A 20,738-nucleotide genomic window follows, 5' to 3' on the forward strand; every position below is an offset into this window, starting at 1 on the left:
TGGAACTGCCTCTGAGGGGTCTCCATATCAAAAGTTTTTAGGAAGGGGAGTTCCCATTGTGGCTCACCAGTCACCAGCCCTCCAGCCCCAGCTCTTTTTTTTCCTCTCCGGCAGGTCTGAGTCACCACTGCAGCGGCCATGGGACTTTCTCCCCGGTCACCTGCAGCTGCCACTGCGAGCAGGGCTGGGAGGGCGCGGACTGCGAGCGGCCCGCCTGCCCCGGGGCGTGCAGCGGCCACGGGCAGTGCGTGGACGGCAGATGCCTGTGTGAACAGCCCTACGTGGGGATCGACTGCGCCTACCCCGCCTGCCCGGAGAACTGCAGCGGGCACGGCGCATGCGTGCGCGGCGTCTGCCAGTGCCACGAGGACTTCACGTCGGAGGATTGCAGCGAGCGCCGCTGCCCGGGTGACTGTAGCGGCCACGGCTTCTGCGACACGGGCGAGTGCTACTGCGAGGAGGGCTTCACCGGCCTCGACTGCTCCCAGGGTGAGAACAGAGACTTGGCCTGAGCTGCCCTTGGCTGCCTCTCTTCTTAACCAGCACCCACAGCCCCCAGGGCACCATTTAACCGTCAGTTAATTACCTTTTGTCCTATGCCAGAGACTCTACCTTTAGGCTACATTAGAATCACTTGGAGGGCGTGTTAAAACAGTTTTCTGGGCCTCCCACGGAGTTTCTGATTCAGCAGGTTTGAGGTGGAGCGGGAGAACTTTTCTAATACGTTCGAGAGTGATGCTGATACTGCTGGTTTGAGAACCGGTAGTCTTTATGTGTTTTCTAGGGCCGCACCCACGGCATATGGAGGTTCCCAGGCTAGGGGTCTAATCGGAGCTGTAGCCGCTGCCCCGCCAGAGCCACAGCAACGCCAGATCCGAGCCGCATCTGAGTGAGACCTACACCACAGCTCACGGCAGCGCCAGATCCTCAACACACTGAGCGAGGCCAGGGATCGAACCTTCAACCTCATGGTTCCTAGTCAGATTCGTTAACCACTGAGCCAGAATGGGAGCTCCTCCAGGACCAGTAGTCTTAACATGACCTAAGCCTGCGTGTTCTCTGCTTGTGGGTGTTGCCGAATTAAGTCTTATGAACCCCACTGTGGCCCTAGCTCCGATAAGGCTTTCTGCCTCTTTGGGGGAGGGTCCGGTTCCAGCAGCTAACAAGGACACTTAAGCTGAGATCCACACAGCACAAACTTCAGGGGCCAAAGAATGGGTAAGAGAAGCAAGAACTAAGTGCACAGGTTGACTGCCCACCTGGCAAGAGAGACTTCACTAGTAAAGACAAAAGGAGTGAGGCTAATGACAGGGAGACATATGCAAGGAAGGGTCGGTGCTTTTTCCCAGCGAGTGGGGAGTCACCCCCTTTTTATCCTTTTGTGGACCTTAAGGACCAGTTGTGGCTGCCTTAGCTGTGTCATTTAATATGCTAATGTAGTAAAATCAACATATAATGAGACTCAGGGTCTGTTGGAGGTCAGAGTCACCATCTTCGCCCCAGCTAGCTCCTGAATTTTTTTTCTTTTCCTCCATTTGTGGCTTCCTTTATCTCTGGCCCCTTTAATTTTTTTTTTTTTTTTTTAATCTTTTCAGGTCTGAGTGGCATACGGAAGTTCCCAGACTAGGATAGAGTCGGAGCTACAGCCACTGGCCTATGCCACAGCCACAGCAATGCCACATCCGAGCTGCATCTGCAACCACAGCTCATGGCAACACCAGATCGTTAACCCACTGATCAAGGCTAGGGATTAAACCCGCCTTCTTATGGATACTGGTTGGGCTCATTACCTCTGAGCCACACTGGGAACTCCTGGACCCTTTAATTTAAAGGTATATATTAACTCCTGATAAAGGTGGGGGCTGGAGGATTTTGAGACTTGGAGCAGCTCTGGCAACATAGGGGGTTGGTGTTAACTCTTAAGCAGATAATAAATAACTTTTGAGGATCCACAGCGGTGCCTCACACAGGCTCTGTATTCTCCACACACACCGTCATAGTGGTCAGTATAAAGTAGGTGCTCAGTGGATGCTACTGGCTATGGTTTCCCACTCTTCTTTCCTCACTGTCTCCACTCCTGTCCTGTTCCTGTTCCGGGTGCAGTGGTTGCCCCCCAGGGCCTGCAGTTGCTCAAGAGCACCGAGGATTCCCTGCTGGTGAGCTGGGAGCCCTCCAGCCAGGTGGACCACTACCTCCTCAGCTACTACCCCCTGGGGAAGGAGCGCTCTGTGAAGCAGATCCAAGTGCCCAAGGAGCAGCACAGCTATGAAATCCTCGGTTTACTGCCTGGAACCAAGTACATTGTCACCCTGCGCAACGTGAAGAAAGAGATTTCTAGCAGCCCACAGCACCTACTCGCCACCACAGGTGAGGAAGCAGCCAGGTGCCCCAGGTTTCCCAGGGGAGGCCCTATTTTAAGCTTTTTCTTATATTGTCCTCACAAGTATTCTTCTGCTCAGGCCATTGCCCTGATTTGGGATTTGAAAAACATAGCTGCTGCAGTCCTAGGTTGGGAAGAAAAGTTTATGTTCTTGTTTCCCTTTCTCTGCTCTGTGATGATTGGGTCCTCTAAGCCAGAGATGCAGCCTGCTGGATTGGGGCTTATGGAGGGGGGGTCTTCTCCATCCCTGATATTAGTGAGATCTGATTGCCCTCCACCCACCTACAAGCAGCCACAGAGGACCCCTGCATCCCCAGGCCCTCACTCAAGGGCATGGTCAAGGTCAAGTTGGCATGGATGGGGGTCTGTGAAGCCACCTGTATCAATGAGATTCATCTCAGCAGGAAAGAGGAGGGAAAAACTGGGTAGTTGAAGGGGGTTTAATGAAGAAGTTGTTTAAAAAGGTATAGGTAGGGTTTGGATGCTGAAACACTCTAAGACCAGCATCCGTGGGAATCCACCCCAGCCTGAAGGAGCAGGGGATGGGAGTTGGTACAGGGGCCCAGAAAAAGCTGTAGGAGGGGGTTGCCTGATGAAGTGCCCTTGGTAGAGGGGTATGGGCAGTCCACTGTGTCTGCACCAGGAGGGTGTAAAGGAGGTCAGTTGCCCACACCCTTTTCCTGTTTTCTAATCTTCTCGTGACTCAAACTGGCTGGACATGACCAGAAACTAGAGGACAAGGGAACGCGGCTAACGCCTTACATAGGAGTCATAATCTGGGTACAGGGCAGAAGAGAGAATAAATCTCGGGGGACACACGGAATCTCCAGAGCACCCCTAAATGCTCCCACAATGTTTGGAAGGGCCAGCATCATTGCTTACTCTTTAGGAATTCTTGTCTCCTTCTGAACATTCGTGTGGCAGTTTAGATCTTCAAGGGTCTGGAAGAACCTAGTTGTTCGAGTGATTCTTTTTCATCCCTCACTCAGCCTATTTTATTGAGCATTTACTATGTGTGGGGCACTGTTCTAGATGCTGATAAAAATGAGCTGTCTGCATCCTTCCCTAAACTCCTGGGGAAAATCCAGGGAGATGCAGGTGGATGGGCCTTTGGCATGCAGTGTCTTTGTAGAAACATCAGGCTACCTGTTCTTTTTGGGGATGAGGATAGAGCGGGGTAGGGATGGCTCAGTGTTGGAAGGAGCCTTGAGGGCCTTACCTTCCTGGGAGCACACTCTGTGATTGCCTTTGTCAACACCCCCCAGCCACAGACCCCTCAGAACACATTGAACAAGTTTGATTATTGAGTATTGCAGTTTGGGAGCTTCAGTAAGACAGGGTTAGAAAGGACTGGAATAGCATTGGGGCTTTTCTTAGGTGATTTGGGGAAAGAGTTAAGGAAGTGGGGATTTGCTTTGCGATTCCACACTGTCAGGAACTGGGGGTAACCCTATGTTTGGGGAATCTTATCTAGGAAGAGGGTGAACTAGAGGGAGGCTAAGGGTGTTGTTGGTAAAGAAGGAATGGTCTCTCTTACGAGTCAGGAGGGAGGATGTTTAGTCATTTGTGTGATTTGGACAATGTTTGGTTCGTGTTTTTTTTTTCTTTCTTTTTTTTTTTTTTTGTTCTCTTTGCCATTTCTTGGGCCGCTCCTGTGGCATATGGAGGTTCCCAGGCTAGGGGTCTAATTGGAGCTGTAGCCACCGGCCTATACCACAGCCACAGCAATGCGGGATCCGCGCCACATCTGCAACCTACACCACAGCTCACGTCAACACCAGATCCTTAACCCACTGAGCAAGGCCAGGGATTGAACCCGTAACCTCATGGTTCCTAGTTGGATCCGTTAACTACTGTGCCACGACGGGAACTCCTTGGTTCCTGTTTTGCCTGTGTGTGGACATGACCTTGGAATGGACTTGTTTTGTCTTAATCTGTCATGGACACAGAGCGTGCTGTTTGAGGTTGATATTATGTGAAACTGCTGATGTTCAACAGAACACGCAGGCCAACCCACCGTGACATCTGGGCCAGCTCCCTGTGTGGGGCTGCTTTTCTCTCCCCCCATTTTTGTCTGTGGCTGCCTCTGCCTTCAGACAGGACAGTGTGAAGAGCAGAGATGTCTGTTCTGAGAGTCTGAACCATCCCTCCTGGCTTCTTGCTGACGGGACTTGTCATCCTGAGGCTGTGAAGCCGTCTTTCTGTCTAATCTGATTCAAGTGAAACCCATTCTGGTTTGCTCCTCAGGGGAGCCTCAGCCCACGAGACACTTATCCCCATAATAATCTTGAACGTTTTCATTAAGTTCCTGCTTTTCCACTTGCGAGCCATGTAGGACCCCTTCTGGAATCTTTGAATCACTTTCATTATTTGCCTCTTGACCTGGTCCCTCAAGGAATTCTCCTCTTTGAGGGAAGAAGCTGGGGGCTGGCAGGTGGAAGCCAGCACATGGGAGGAAGTCCTTCAGAGAAAAGGCTCTGTAATGGAGTTCCCCTCGTGGCTCAGCAGTGACGAACCTGACTAGGATCCATGAGGACATGGGTTTGATCCCTGGCCTTGCTCATTGTTAAAGGATCCAGCATTGCTGTGAGCTGTGGTGTAGGCTGCAGATGCGGCTTGGATCTGGCATTGCTGTGGCTGTGGTGTAGGCTGGCAGCTGTAGCTCCCATTCAACCCCTAGCCTGGAAACCACCATATGCCTCAGGTGCAGCCCTAAAAAGACCAAAAAAAAAAAAAAAAAAAAAAAAAGCAAAGAAAAGGCCTCATGAGGCTCTTTATCCATAACAGAGGGAATCAGAGACCTTCAGAGCTGTGGGACCTTGAGAGCACTGAGTTCACTGAGTTCACCCCTTGCCTGCTGCACGAGGTCCCTGTCCTGTGTCCGTGATCAGGGGTCATTCAGGCTGGTGGGAACCCCTTTGGAACCAAGGCACTGGAGATGAGGAAGGGGGCGAGGCTGAGGGGGCTTGTCTTTTCTGTCCCAAGCTTCAGGCCAAGGTGACATCGGCCTAGAATATGGCCTTTGGAATTCAAAGGTCCCCTAGAGACTTCAGTCCCTGTTCCAACAACACTGGAAATTTCTTCCCACAGTGCCACATTAGCGATCCACTCTTTTAAATAATCATTACATTTTCTTTTTTGTTTTTCTGAATGGAGGGTTGAACATTTAGCTATTGATGCTGTACTATGAATAAATATGCATAGTAACTCACCTCCTTCATGAGATGGTCAGGTGTGGCCACTAAGGACACCAGGCAGCTGGTGGAGGTGCTAAAGAATTTGAGAGAAGAGAAAGGAGCTATGATTTGGGAGACTGAGGAAGGAGCTGTTTGTATTATCAGTTAGACTCCAGAAAATTTGAAGTGCGTTTCCCAGGTGCTCCATGAAGGGGCCTTGAGCATCTCATCCTGGGGCTGAGTCTCTGAGGGAAGGGGCTCTCAGAGAACAAGTGTTTAGTTCAGAGGGAGTGACCCTTGGCCCAGAGGGCTGGATGGCTGGCCCCCTAGGAAGTGAAGTTCTGGGCTTGGCCACAGCAGTGTGGATGGGGAGGGCTGCAGAGCGTGCAGGGGGAGGCGGTGGCTGGGGAAGAGGCTTTCCCAGAAAATAGACTGCCCCCCATGGACAGTGTGAAAAGCAATAGTTATTTGCTACCTGAGTAGTCCTACGGCACCTGTCAAGGACTGGGCCATGGGAATGAAGCCTACTCTCTGTATGTCAAGAAAGGAAGCTGACGTGGTAGCCAGTGGCCTGTTCCAAACTTGCAGGCCTCTGCTCTTCCCTGCCTGCTCTCACCCTCCCTGACCTCTGCCCTAGATCTTGCTGTGCTTGGCACCGCCTGGGTGACAGATGAGACTGAGAACTCCCTCGACGTGGAGTGGGAGAACCCCTCAACGGAAGTGGATTACTACAAGCTGCAGTATGGCCCCCTGATAGGCCAAGAGGTGGCCGAGGTCACCGTGCCCAAGAGCAGTGACCCCAAGAGCCGATATGACATCACAGGTCAGAACCGACCCTGGGGATGTGGGGTGTTTGCTGTGCATGCTGAGGTGACGACAGCGTGTGTGGAGGGCATCGGCATCTGTACCGCTCAAGTGTGCACAGCGGGTCCTGGGGCCTTAGGAATCAGTTGACCCTGACCCTGGGAGCTCCCAGGGCTAAACTCGCTCTGGGAGCCTGTGGACTCTGCTCCAGCCTCCCAGTGCTGACTCTGGAATCTTGGAGCACCCGGGTGACAGGTTCCACATCCTAAATCTTCTCCCAGGTCAGCTAACCCTCTGGAAGCCCCTTTCTGTGTCTCAGGTGGATTTGATGGCACACAGACATTCCTTTTGGAAGAACCTTGTGTGTTGGGGGGGAGGGAGAGGGAGGGGGGAGAGAAAGAAAGAGAGAAAAGGAGAAGATGAAGGAGGAAGAAGAAGAGGAGGAGGAGGAGAGGGGAGGAGGAAAGAGGGAGAGGGGAGGGAGAGACTGAGAAGCTGGTTGGCTGAGGTTGGTGTGTTTGGCACTATATGTGGAAGGAGTTGAGCTAGGAGCCCTGAGGTGGGGGCTCCTTGACCCAGGTGACCGAGCTAACACTGCAAGCGCTGGAAATCAGATGGCTGCAAAGAAAACAGAGCCACACAGGGCTGGGTTATGTTTTGTGACACCTGAAGCTTATCCAATTTTCAGAGCCCTCTTTAAGAAAAGTAATACACAATTATGAAGACCCAGTTTGGCACATGGCCTTGGAAGGGGCCGGTGCAGGTGAGGCGCCCTGAGGCTTTTTGGCTCCACGGTGAGTCCTCCTCTGGGGCCTTGTCCTGCCATCCACTGCCTGAGTTCTGTCTCATGAGGTCATCTTGGGGTTCTCAGTGTTTTGCAGGGTGAACGATAATGTGTGTGCCTCCTACAGGCTGCTCTTTGCCTGCATTTTGCCACCACAGTCTGAAAATTTGTGTCACGGAGAACAATCATGCGCTGGCCCTGAGCCACGACAAACAAAAAAAGAGAGACAAAAAGAAAAAAAAGGAAAGGAAAGCAAAGGAAAAAAAAAAAAAGAAAAGAAAGGGGAAAATTAGGTTAATGCAAAGCAAAAGAAGCTTTTCAGAGAAAAGGATTATTGGAAGCAGAAAAACTCTTGGGCTGTGAATAAAATTGGAAAATTAGTGTCCAGTGGTCCAAGGAGGGACCAGGAGTTCCATCAGCTCCATCTCATCCCCTCGGGCCTGCCCCCCCATGACAATTACACCCCTCCGTGATGCCCGGTGCTCCAGTGGTCCTGCAGCTCTTTATCTCCCTTAGACAGATTACAGTCTTGAGGCAAGAAGCACAGCCCCTCCCCTCTCCGACACAGGAGGAAGCCCGGGGAAGAGCAGTGCTAGGGACCAACGGTCTGGAGCCTGCACTCACCCCCAGCACCGGTTGCTTGTTTCCAGGTCTGCAGCCGGGGACGGAGTATAAGATCACAGTTGTCCCCATGAGGGGGGACCTCGAGGGCAAGCCAATTCTCCTGAATGGCAGGACAGGTAAGAACCATGTGGAGGCGCTAGGAATGTATCTCATGGTTGCACTCTGATATTTTTCCTGGCTGACTCCTCTTAGGATAATAATTCTGGGATTTGTGTGTAGAGAGAGCCTATCTCTTTGTGACTGATATCTTTTGGAGGCCAGGAGAAGGAAAGGAAACTCGTTATATTTCACATTTTTCTTGCCATTGAAAAATCTCTGCCGGGATCTTGGAGTCAAGGGGAAAGGCCATTTCTACCATCTTTCTGCTTTTTTTTTTTTTTTTTTTTTTTTTTTTTTGTCTTTTTGCTATTTCTTGGGCCGCTCTCGCGGCATATGGAGGTTCCCAGGCTAGGGGTCGAATCGGAGCTGTAGCCGCCAGCCTACACCAGAGCCACAGCAATGCAGGATCCGAGCCGTGTCTGCAACCTACACCACAGCTCACGGCAACGCCAGATCGTTAACCCACTGAGCAAGGGCAGGGATTGAACCTGCAACCTCATGGTTCCTAGTCGGATTCATTAACCACTGCGCCACGACGGGAACTCCTCTGCTTATTTTAATAGCTTCAATCACTGGGTTGTTTTTTAAGACATTGTCTTGGATCTAGGCACACAGCTTCATATTCCCTAAGACAGGTGATTTATAACTTTTTTCTTGTCATTTCCGTATTTTTTTTTTTTTCAGGGCTGCAAGTGCGGCATATGGAAGTTCCCAGGAGGAGAGGGGTCAAACTGGATCTGCAGCTGCTGGCCTACACCACAGCCACAGCAGCGTGGGATCTGAGCCAGGTCTGCAACCTACATCACAGGTGCCAGATCCTTAACCCACTGAACGAGACCAGGAATTGAACCTACATCCTCATGGATACTAGTTGGGTTAGTAACTTGCTGAACCACAACGGGAACTCCTTATTCCTATATTTCTTTTGCTGACAAACACACTCAGGGATTTTGCTCTAAAGTGTCAAAAGATATTAAAGACTTTCATGTGGGAGTAGCAGTATATTTTTCATCTGCGGATGGGGAAAATAAATAGTGACAAACGTTGCTATACATCAGGAGCATTTGATAGTAAGTTAATAATTTATTCATCAGAAAAAGAAACTGAAATCATTGTAGCTGAATATGCAAGATATCCTGTGTAATTTTTAGTTTGCAGGCAATGCTTGAGCTCCCACTGAGTTGCGAGCCTCTTGTAATCCCTCTGTGCTCCTGACAGCTGATGTTGGGAGATGGTGATCTAGAACAAAAGGCTACCGGGCAGAGGCTGATCCTTGCAGCCAGCAAAGAAGGGGATCTTCGAATTCTGAGACTTCTTTGAAAAGCTTTGTAGTTCTTTGCAGTTCATTCCTGGCAGTAGCTGGTGAGGTGGTGAGAATAAGGTTGAGATGGTACAAGAATTGAATTCACCATGCAATGCAGACTGTGCAGCCTGCCTGAATGGTGGACTAGTGAACCACGTTAATGAGTTGGAAGATGGTACTCCTTCCTTGCTTCCAGTGGCTTTCTCTCTCTCTCTCTTTTTCATTGCTTTTTAGGGCCACACCCGCGGCGTAAGGAGGTTCCCCGACTAGGGGTCTAATTGGAGCTACAGCTGCCAGCCTATGCCACAGCCATAGCGACACAGGATCCGAGCCACATCTGTGTCCTATACCACAGCTCACAGCCCTGCCTGATCCTTAACCCACTGATCGAGGTCAGGGATCGAACCTGCAACCTCCTGATTCCTAGTCGGATTCGTTTCTGCTGCACCACGGCTGGAACTCCCTGGTGGCTTTCTCTTCAGCTGTGAATTCATTGAGAGCTTCCCAGATGCCAGCCATTATACTAAGTGCTTCTCATGAATTATCTCATTTCGTTCTTATCCTAATCCTATGTTGTAGGTCTTATCATTATTTCTAAGTCACATATAAGAAAACTGATACTTGGAGAAGTTAAGCTCAAGATTGCGCAGCCAGGGGAATTCCATCGTGACTCAGTGGATTGAGAACCTGGCATAGTCTCTGTGAGGATGTGGGTTCGATCCCTGGCTTCTCTCAATGAGTTAAGGATCCAGTGTTGGCACAAGTTGTGGTGTAGGCCTCAGCTGCAGCAGCTCTGATTCGACCCCTAGCAAAGGAAAAAAAAAAAAAATAAAAAAAAAAAAAAGATTGCTCAGCCAGGAAATGACAGGGCCAAGATTTGAACCCCGGATGTCCACTTTGGTGGATGCAAAACTGAAATGCCTCCTACTTTGATTTTCCTGTCCATTATTTCTGGTTAATTTTCATCCTGTTTACTCCCTAATTAAAAAGATTTCTGTGACCCCTCATTGCCTTTGGATAAATAGAACTATAGAACTATTTTATCTTGACCTCTGTGGGACCCTTCAACTTGGGCCATTATTGTTCTCGAAACTTCCCAACAGGAAGCCTTTCTGCAACTGGACTGTTCTCCGGGTTCCCTAACACAGATGGCTTATTTCTACCTTGTGGGTTTGTTTGTATTGTTACTGCTGCCTAAAAAATTCTCTGGTTATCTCTAGCTATCCATTCATTCAGTTCAACAGACAGTAATTTCAGAGTACCCTTGAGCCCTAGAGACATAGTCCCAGTAGATACTTCCAAAGGTGATGAGCCTTGGTCCCTGTCCTTCAGGGGCTCACAGCAGTAATATCGCTCATCCTTCCAGGGTCACCTCCCATGTTAGCCACTCCCCTGAGTCCTTCTAGGACCGTATTAAGTGACAGCATCTTTGCCCCTGAATTCCTAGAGCATTTAATCACATACGGCCTTGACTTGCTAGTTAACCTTTCAAGTATATTATCCCAACTGGAAGATGAGCATTTAAGAACTATTTTTATTGTCAATTATATTCTAAAAAGCAGAATGGGATATTTTATCGGATTGCAAATAAAGTTGTGTTCTGTGTCTTAGCAACATGAAGAAAAAAAGACGCAATAATTGCTAAGGTCAGGAAACACTTTCAAACCTGGCTAGACTGTTAATTAATACAGGGGGGAAAAAAAGAATCTTTTCTCCAGATGTTTTGTATTTCATGAGTTGGAAAAACACACTGGACTATAAGAGCAGCATCAGCATGTAACTGGGAGGAAATGGCACAGTTCAGGTATTTTCCATTTAACAAGTCACTCAGTGGAACTAATACCATGAAAGAGAAAGGGTCATTTGAAAATCTTCACCCTGTAAACACACTCACAGTGCACGGAAACGCCTGCTGGAAGGGTGAGGCTTTAGAAACAAGTCAGCTTCCAGAGAAGCAAGCACAGCCAGGCCAGTGTCTCTAGACATGTCCCTGGACCCCTCCATCAGGCCCTCCCAGCCACTCACATCAGAGGACAAGAGAGGGGGTCCCCCATCGAAGAAGTGACGCTATCATTTTTTCCTTCCTTTCTCCATCTGTAAAATGAAAGGTTGGACTAAATGAGTTTTAAGTCTGTTCTCTTGTTTTTCTTTTCTTTTTTTTATGATTATGATGCTTTTAATAATGTCTATGATTCATTCCTTTCCACAGTGAGTCTAAAACAAAGGACTACTCGCTTTGTTATAATCTCACAGATGCTCACATCCAACAGAGCATATGGCCTGGCGTATTCACTTGTTCACAGTTTTCTCAGAACTTCTCCTCTTAGGCTATGCTATGAGATAGAATTTTGGGTAACTCTTTTCCTTTTCACTTTTTTTTTCTCCTTATAGCCACCCCTGTGGCATATGGAAGTTCCCAGGCTTGGGGTTGAATCAGAGCCGCAACTGTGACCTATGCTGCCGCTTGTGGCAACACTGGATTCTTAATCCCTGAGTGAGACCAGGGATTGATCTCACATCCTCACAGAGACATCTGATCCTTAACTCACTGCGCCACAATGGGAACTCCATCCTTTTCACTTTTTATTGCTTCCAAATGTAGCGCTTCATTTGAAATCGCCCAGCCCCTAAAACTTTGCTTCTCCACCTCCTTCATGTTTCAAGGTGAGCTCCTGTCAACATTCCAAACTCCTGTCTCTCATAGCCACCCCTATACATACATCCAGTAGCCGAAAAAATAATGATCTCTACCCCCTGAGGACTCACTGTGTTCTAGGTACTGTGAGAGGGGCTTCATACGCATCATCTTTGGTCCTTACGATAGCTTTGTAAGCATTATTATTCCCATTTTGCAGATGAGAAAATTGAAGCCTACAGAGTTTAGGAGATTCAGAATAAATTAGTGAAGGGCATTTGAATTTAGGTGTGCTTTCCAGAAGCAAAGCTAGAAGACAGCATGAAGGTGGGTTTATCTCTCGAGCACATTCTCTATAAATGGTGCCTTTTGAATAATTTCCTTGCCACAATGAAAAGCAGTAGAGAAGACCTGAGCAGGCATAGCTTCTGTTGTCCACAGGTACCTCTTCTATGAACCCACCTTCAAACCAGCGGCATAGGCCCTGTCCCCCGTCCCGTCTCTCAAGCCCTGGTGGTGTCATTTTCTACTCTGACACCTGGTTGACTCACACGTGTCTGTCGTGACTGGAGAAGGTTGTCCATCATGCCTGTGGCCCTGAGTTGGAGTGTGGGCCTGTGCTGTGGGGTGTGTCAGCACAGACCAAGGACAGCCATACCCTACCCAGCCCTGTGGTGAGTCTTGTTATAAAGTGGAATAAACTTTCCTCATGTGCCTAGAGCGCTTGATTAGCCTCTTCTGTATCCTTAAACTTGTAAGTTAGTTCTCCTAGGGCTCACCTTTGTTCTCATACATGTGCTCAAAAGTGAGTCCTACCTGTCAAGCCTTATAAGTTTTGTTTTTTTTTTTTTTTTTGAGCCACATCTGTGGCATATGGAAGTTCCCAGCCTAGGGGTTGAATCGGAGCTCCAGATTCAGGCCTACACCATAGCCGTAGCAACGCAGGATCTGAGCCATATCTACAGCCTACACCGTAGCTCACGGCAACACCAGATCCTTAAACCCACTGAGCAAGGTCAGGGATTGAACCCGCATTTTCATGGATACTAGTTGGGTTCGTTACCACTGAACCACAATGGGAAGTCCATAAGTCATATTTTAAATCTTCCTAACCCTGAATGGCCCTGAGAAAGGTCCCACCAGGGCTGCTAGCATCTAGCAGGTATGAAGTTGCAGCCCGCGGAGGGAGTTGGGGCCAGTGTGGAGGGCCTGTCTCTTAATCGAGGCTGCTGCCGTGACTCATCTAGGATTTGGCCAGTTGCTGCAGCCACTAAAAGGCTTCGTTGCATGGAAAAAACTGTTTATGATCCCCACATTGCTTCTTGGCAGAAAGGGAGGTTTTGGTCCTGCTAAGCTGGCTTCTGCCAACAGTGTGGCCTAGTGTGGGGGGTCCCATCACTGAGGCTTCCCTCCTCCATCTGTATGCTGGCATCTGATTCCCATCCTGAAATTTATCAAGTAGAAGAGCCTCCTTCTGGCTGAAGTTGTTGTTGTTGTTGTTGTTGTTGTTAGCGAATTGAGAGAAAGAGCGTAGGAGTCCTGAGTTCCAGACTGGTCCAGCTTCTCCCTGGCTTTATGAGTTTGGAGAAGTCACATCTCCTCTTTGGGCTGGAGCTCTGTAATTCTGATGCGGTGTGATTCTCTTTTTCCTTCCTGCCTTCCTCCTCTTCCTAACCAAGATACCTTCTCCCAGTTCTCCTTTCCTGAGGGCTCTGGGACTCCTGGGAGGAAAAGGAGCTTCAGGGCTGGTTCCTCCATCCACGCATGTGGATGTGATGCATCTTGAGGGGGTGCACCACACAGGCAGCCCTGTCCCTAAAAAGCCACGGGCCTGTGCCGTGGGTCCTGGCGGCCATGGTAGCAGGCATTGATCGGGAGCAGGGAGAGGCGGTGGGAGGCACTTCTGGGATGGTGGGTTGAACAGCTGCAGGTCACGTTGGAGAGGATGAAGACCAAGGACTTCAAGGGGCAGGACTGTCCGGGTGTTCCCCCATCCTCATTTGTCCAGTCTGAATGTCCGTGTTCCTAGTTCAGCACTCATGTCCCCAGGCTGACATCTCCTCTCTCCCTTCCCGCCCTGTCATGTGCAGATTCATACTTTGTACTGAAAGGGGCAACGGGGTGAAGAGGGAGTCCTGTCTCTTGCTGTGCACACTTTCTCCCAAGCATCCTCTGCTTGAGCCCCCAGAGGCTCAGGACCTGGTCGTGTTGGTGTCTGTGTTCTGACTGTGCTGCCCTTTTATCCCTAGAGACCCACCTGCCGGGCCATGTGGGGTATGCCAGCCCCTGTCTCCCAGAGGCAACAGTCCAGGACCGTTTCCTCTCTCTTAATGTTACTCCACGTTCCAGCCTACTAGTGCTGCCGGATTTCAGATTGCAGGACGTTTTCAGATCATACTTTATTTCATTTGCAATTTATTATTCTCATCCTCAGCAGTCGTCGTCATAGTTCCATAAGAAAAGGCCGATGGTAGTGCCACTTAGCCAGTAGTGCTATAAAGTGGAGGAGGGTAGTCTTTGGTAGGTAGGACTGGGTTCACATCTTGGCTTTATCAATTCATATGTCCGAAAGCAAACTCTTGGTCCCATTCCTCTTCCGGACCTCGACTGCAAGCTCTGCCCTCCCTCAGATCTCCCCATCTCGTAAATGGCCACCTCATTCTGCACATTGCTCAAGACCCAAACCAACATGTTGTGATAGCCTTCCTCAAATTCATCAGCAGATTCTGGCAGTGCTTTCTTTGAAATCTCCCCAGACCACCCTTTCTCATGTCTTTCATCTCCCATGGCTGTCCCTATTCCTGTCATCTCCACATAAACTGCTCTAGCAGCCTCCTACCTGACCTTCACTCTCCAGCAGCCAGAGGGATCCTTTTATAACACAAGTCAGATCATGCCCTTCTGTGAAAACCCCTCAGAAGCTTCTCATCTCATTCGGTGCAAAAGCCAAGTCATTACAATGACTTTCAAAGCCGTCTTCTTGCCCCTCCGCCTCACTGGCCTCGCCTCCAGCCCCTCGACCCCCTCACTTACTCTGTCCAGATGTCCTGGCCTCCTGCTCTTCCCTGCACACATGGAGCAAGTCCCTTGAACTTGCTTCTCCCTCTGCCTGGAATGAGGTTCCCCAGATTGCACATAGCCTTCTGCCTCATTTCATTTCAGTCTTTGCCCAGATATTACTTTCTCACTAATATAGATCTTTCCTGATCTTTTTTTTTCTCAAATCACAGATATTTTTTGTTCATCATTTTCTAGTTCCTTTACCTCATCCTGTTGGGCTTCCCAGTGCTATCACTACGTGTTTATTAACAGCTCCACTAGGAGAATGTGAGCTCCGTGTAGAGAATATTTATGCTCTTCATAGCTTATATTAGTTTCCTAGGACCGCTGTAACCAAGTTCCAAAAACTGGGTGGCTTAAAGTGGAAATTGATCGTCTCCTGGTTGTGGAAGCTTGAAGTCTGAGATCAGGGTGTCAGCAGGGCCACGATCTCTCTGACAGCTCAAGGGGAGAATCCTTCCTTGACTCTTCCAGCTTCTGGTATTTGTTGATAGTCCTTGGCATTCCCCGACTTACTGAGGAAGCACTGCAGTCACATGGCCGTCTGCTCCCTGTGTGTCTTCGTCTTGTCTTCCCTCCGTATGTGTCTGTCTGTGTCCACATTTTCCCCTTTCATAAGGACAGCAGTCATATTGCATCAGGTCCACCCTAATGGCCTCATTTTTAACTTGATTATCTTTAGAAATACGGTTTAACTCTAAACACTGCTGAATCTCTAGCACCAAGTAGGCACTCAGTGATTTTTTAAAGAATGAGCCAGTGACTACCATTTACTCTCTGTGTGACCTTGGCCAAATTATCTAATCTGAGTCTTGCATATAGTCAGTGATCTAAAAGTGGTAATCATTATTAATTTTTTAAACCAGTACGTGGAGGATCTGCCAAATACCTTATGCTGTTACCATGAGGTCTGGTTAAAAAACGTGTGAAAAGCACCTGGCACTTAATAGGTGCTCAATAAATGGCAGTCTCTGCTGATGGAAGCTATTTCATTTCCTTGCACACAAATAAAACACAGCCATTGTGCTCAGGAAAGGTGCACTGTAGTTAATGTTCAAGAATGCAGCTATGTAAAATTGTAACATAGCTGGAAAACCTTTGGCCAAGAGAACTAGAGCAACATAGGAGAACTAGGAAGAAAAATGCTTAGACTTCTGGGAGTAAGAGGCTGTTTTATGTGTCTTTACCCAAAGGATACCAATCTGTATGCAAGGAGGTTTCTCAGGGCAAGCTGTGTTGTGTGCAGCATCTTTATCAAGTGACCTTGATGAATGCAGACAGATGGCTCACTTATTAAGTTTGCAAATGGGAAAAAGCCGGAATGGAAAGTGGGCATGTTAGATAAAAGATCAAATTATAAGTGAAAGACTAAATCCATTAGATAAAATATAATGAGGATAAATAGTGGGTCCAGGACATATATCATATGCCTAAAATGGGGAAGATATGGCTTGCTATGCAGGTTCTCAACCTTTGATGGACATCAGAATCACCTGTGGAGAGATTTGCTTACTTGTTTTTTAGATAGAGATGTCAGGGCTTATCTAAGACCTTCTGAAGCAGACATTCTGGGTAGGTATCCAATACTTAGTAGGTATCCAATGCTGACAAAAGTTAAGATCCCCTGGGTTAACAAGGAGCATATATGAAAAAACAGGGATTTTCTGAGGCTGTGGGCTGAGGATATGTTATTGGGGGGTAAATTGTTTGGGACATGGAGGGCATTTTGTTCTGGGTTGGTCCTTCCAGAGTATAAACTCTGCATGGGCAGGAATTTCTTATTGTTCTGTTAATTGTTGACTCCTGAGCACCATTGCATTCTGTGGCATAGGATGGATGCTCAGTGAACTGTTGAATGAATGAACTAAGCTTTGGGAATTTTTCTCCAAAAAGGGGAAGACAGGAGTATGTCTAGATGTAAGTGTCAAGTGTAGAGACTATACATTGGAAGTTGGAAATTTGAAACTATAAGTTGATAGTATAATATGATTTAATACTTTTTTTATAAGTTGGAAGCTGGGAATTAGATAATATAGGTTTATGATGTAATATGGTATAATGGTTTTTAATTTATAAGTCCATTCATTAGAGAGGTGTAGCTGTTTTCATAAGAGAACGAGGAAGAAGAATGAACTATTCCTGAATGCTTGCTGGATTGTCTCGTGGAAGAGGAACTAGGTGTATTCTCTATGCCCACTGAGGGTAGACATACTTGAAGGAGTTATAGTTCAAGTGGCCGCACTTGAAGGAGTTTTCTCTAATGTGATCATTGGTATGAAAGCAAAAGTCCCTCTGGAAGGGCTTTCTCGGCTGGGCATTCAAGCAGAGGCCACTTGGCCACCTGTCACACACGATGGTGGGAGCCTCTTGCATTGCACGGACTATGGACCCAAGGCATCCAGATGAACTAGATCTTGAAACGTCTGTGATCTCAACCAGCCAGATGCCTTTAATTTTTCTTTCCTGTGTGTTTTTATAAAGAAATCGATAGTCCAACCAATGTAGTCACTGATCAAGTGACAGAAGACACAGCGGTGGTGTCCTGGGACCCAGTCCGGGCTGTCATTGATAAGTATGTGGTGCGCTACATCTCTGCTGATGGGGAGACTAAGGACACAGCGGTACCCAAGGAGCAGAGCAGCACTGTCCTGACGGGCCTGAAGCCTGGAGAGGCTTATGAAGTCTACGTGTGGGCCGAGAGGGGCAGCCAGGAAAGCAAGAAGGCCGACACCAACGCCCTCACAGGTAATGCGAGAATGGGAGCCTTATTTCATTTTCACTCTCTCTCATCTCCACATAAATAGGTTTCTCTGTGGCAGGGAGATGATTGAGTTTTTTTTGACTACGCCTGCAGCATGTGGACGTTCCCTGGGTCAGGGATCGAACCACACCACAGCAGTGACCTAAGCCGCTGCAGTGACAATGCCAGATCCTTAATCCACTGCACCGCAAAGGAACTCCAGGAAGATTGACATTTGAATCAGGAGGCCAATGGCCACCTAGCATCAGCTCTTTTGTTTGCAGGTGTAGCGGAGGGGCTTGCAAAAGCAATGTCAGATTTCATAATTACGATTTTTTTTCCTTTGAACCTCAAGCCGAAGAGACCGTCCTTTTTATTTGATATAGGAGGTCATACTTTTTGGGTTGGAATTCCATATGCAAATCCCTCCAAATTAGTGGACCACTTTATTTATTTATTTATTTATTTATTTATTGTCTTTTGTCTTTTTAGGGCTGCATCTTCGGCAAATGGACATTCCCAGGCTAGGGGTTGAATCAGAGCTGCAGCTGCCAGCCTACTCCTCAGCCATAGCAATGCGGGATCTGAGCCACATCTACAACCTACTCCACAGCTCAAGATAACACCTGATCCTTAACCCACTGAGCAAGGCCAGGGATTGAACCTGCAACCTCATGGTTACTAGTCAGGTTCGTTAACCACTGAGCCATGACGGGAATTCCCTGGACTACTTTCTAATTTTCATGTTTTTGGGTGTTAAAACTCAAAACATTTGGCCGATAGTGACCTGAAGGCTTATCTTTGTTTGCAGTGAGTATATGTCATGTTGCTCGTAATCTGGGGCTCTCAGACCATGGAAATGGTTTGCTTTCTGAGTTGATATTTAGCAAATGTCCCAATTCTGACTTTAAGCTTCCAGAGTAAGGGCTCCCGTACTCCATCCAGTTGTTCTGCTCAGCTCGGGCCTGCAGATGTCCTGAGGCCTCACAGGGTGTATCTGAGACATTCCTTCTACTTACACCCTCCTCTGGCACTGTTCCTGAGTTCACAGAAGCCTAATCCGGGAGTTTGCTTGAGGTTCCGGACGCTTGACAGGCATCGTAGAAAAGGATTCATGTGGAGTTCCCGTTGTGGCGCAGCTGAAATGAACCCAACTGGTAACCATGAGGTTGAGGGTTCAATCCCTGGCCTTGCTCAGTGGGTTAAGGATCCAGCACTGCTGTGAGCTGTGGTATAGGTTAAAGATGCCGTTCTGATCCCACATTGCTGTGGCTGTGGTGTGGCAGTTGTGGCTCCGATTCGACCCCTAGCCTAGGACTCTCCATATGCTGTGGATGCTGCCCTAAAAAGCAAAAAAAAGAAAAAGAAAAAGAAAAAGGATTTGTGTGTTGAGTGGCCTCTGTTTGGGACATAGTATAGAGACTCTTAGAGAAGCTGATGATTAGTTAGGAATGTGGTTTCAGAAACTTGACTGTCCACGTCTTATTTTTATTTTTATTTATGGTCTTTTTTTTAGGGCTGCACCCAGGCCATATGGAGGTTCTCAGGCTAGGGGTCAAATTAGAGCTACAGCTGCTGGCCTGCACCACAGCCCAGCAACTCGGGATCTGAGCCGTGTCTGCGACATACACCACAGCTCATGGCAATGCCGGATCCTTAACCCACCGAGAGAGCCCAGGGATTGAACCCACATCCTCATGGATTCTAGTCAGGCTTGTTACCACTGAGCCACACCGGGAACTCTGACTGTCCATGTTTTATGCTCAGCTCAGCCATTCACTGGCTGAGTGATTTGGGGCAAGTTACTTCACCTCTCTTCCTCACATTCTTGTCTGTAAAATGGGGCATATGAATGTCTACATCACTGGGTTAGTGCGAGAGTTACCTGAGTTAATTCAGGTGGGTGCCTGACATGGAGAGCACTGCCTAAGTGAGAGTCATGCTTATTTCTTAAAATGTGTCTTAGTCTGCTCGGGCTGCCATAGCAGAATACCATAGACTGAATGGCTTAAGACAGCAGAAATTTATTTCCCCCAGTTCTGGAGCCTGGGAAGTCTCATGATCTAGGTGCAGGAACCCTCTTCTTGGCTTACAGATGACCGCCTTCTTCCTTACATGATGGAGAGAGCAGGCTCTGGTCTCTTCTTCTTAGGAGGCACTAATGCCATCGAGAGGGGGATGAAGATGCCCCATCCTCATCATCTCGTCTAAACCTAATGACCGTCCAGAGGTCCCACCTCTCCGTACTATCAACTTGAGGTGTAAGGCTTCACAACTGTGAATTGGGAGAGGACATGAGCATTCAGTCCATGGAAATGTTCATCTGCATTTGGCCTTGAGAGGTCAAGGTCAGAGCCTCCTGGGGCCAGGTGGACCTTGTCTTCTCCAGGGGAAGGAGAAGCGGAGAGGAAGGATGGTGAGATCTAGATTTGCTTAAAGTCACGGTCGGAAAACCTTCTGTAAGGGAGTAAATGTTTTCAGCTTTGGGGGCCATACGTTCCCTGTTGAAACTACCCAACTCTGCTATTGAAATGAGACAACAGCCACTGGCAGTATGTAAAGGAACTGGCATGGCTGTGTTCCAAATAAAACTTGGCTCATAAAAATAGTCAGTGGGTCAGATTTGGCCCCATTACTATGTCCTGGTTTATATTACACATGGCCTCCCATTTACTAGGATTTTGGAAGTTGTGAAAAGAAAGAGCCTGGGAGTTAGTCTTTTTCAGACAGTGGAAGTTGGAATAGAGGAGAGGCTTCCTCTCTTGTAGGCGAGGGTGGTGAGAGCACCCCAGATCATGGTGAGCCACTGGGGTGTGGTATTGCCATGGTGTAAGGCATGGAGCAAGGCTCTGGAGGTACACAAGTGAAAGACATATTTCATGCTTGTATGGTGCTCATATACTCTGGATAGAGAAGACAAGTGAAGAAGATAAAATGCAGTGAGTTATGTTCTATTGCAAACAAATAACCCTGGAACTATGGGCACCTGAAAAAAGGGTACGTACCACAGCCTGGGGTGGGAGAGGGTTATGGCAGCCTGAAGGAAGAGGTGATGCCTAGACGGAGCTTAGATGGATGGGTGGCCATTAGCAGTGGGGGCAGCCCGTTCAGAGATGTGGGAATATGATGGCTG

General features: G+C 48.2%; 1 protein-coding gene across 3 annotated transcripts in view; it reads left to right on the top strand.

Moving 5' to 3' along the window:
* Positions 1–20,738, top strand: part of TNN (tenascin N) — a 68,859-nt gene that overhangs the window by 12,045 nt on the left and 36,076 nt on the right. For all 3 annotated transcript variants that reach the window (XM_021063658.2, XM_084977649.1, XM_021063659.2), the window contains exons 3-7: positions 115–489; positions 2,104–2,367; positions 6,194–6,379; positions 7,795–7,884; positions 17,347–17,610. In XM_021063658.2, coding sequence (XP_020919317.2) covers positions 115–489; positions 2,104–2,367; positions 6,194–6,379; positions 7,795–7,884; positions 17,347–17,610 — 1,179 coding nt within the window. The remainder of the gene's footprint in view (positions 1–114; positions 490–2,103; positions 2,368–6,193; positions 6,380–7,794; positions 7,885–17,346; positions 17,611–20,738) is intronic.

This window comes from Sus scrofa, chromosome 9, assembly GCF_054392235.1.
Source record: "Sus scrofa isolate SSC_HxYL_T2T_F1_AM1 chromosome 9, Sscrofa_HxYL_maternal_Yorkshire_Landrace_v2.0, whole genome shotgun sequence".
Classification (NCBI taxonomy): domain Eukaryota; kingdom Metazoa; phylum Chordata; class Mammalia; order Artiodactyla; family Suidae; genus Sus; species Sus scrofa.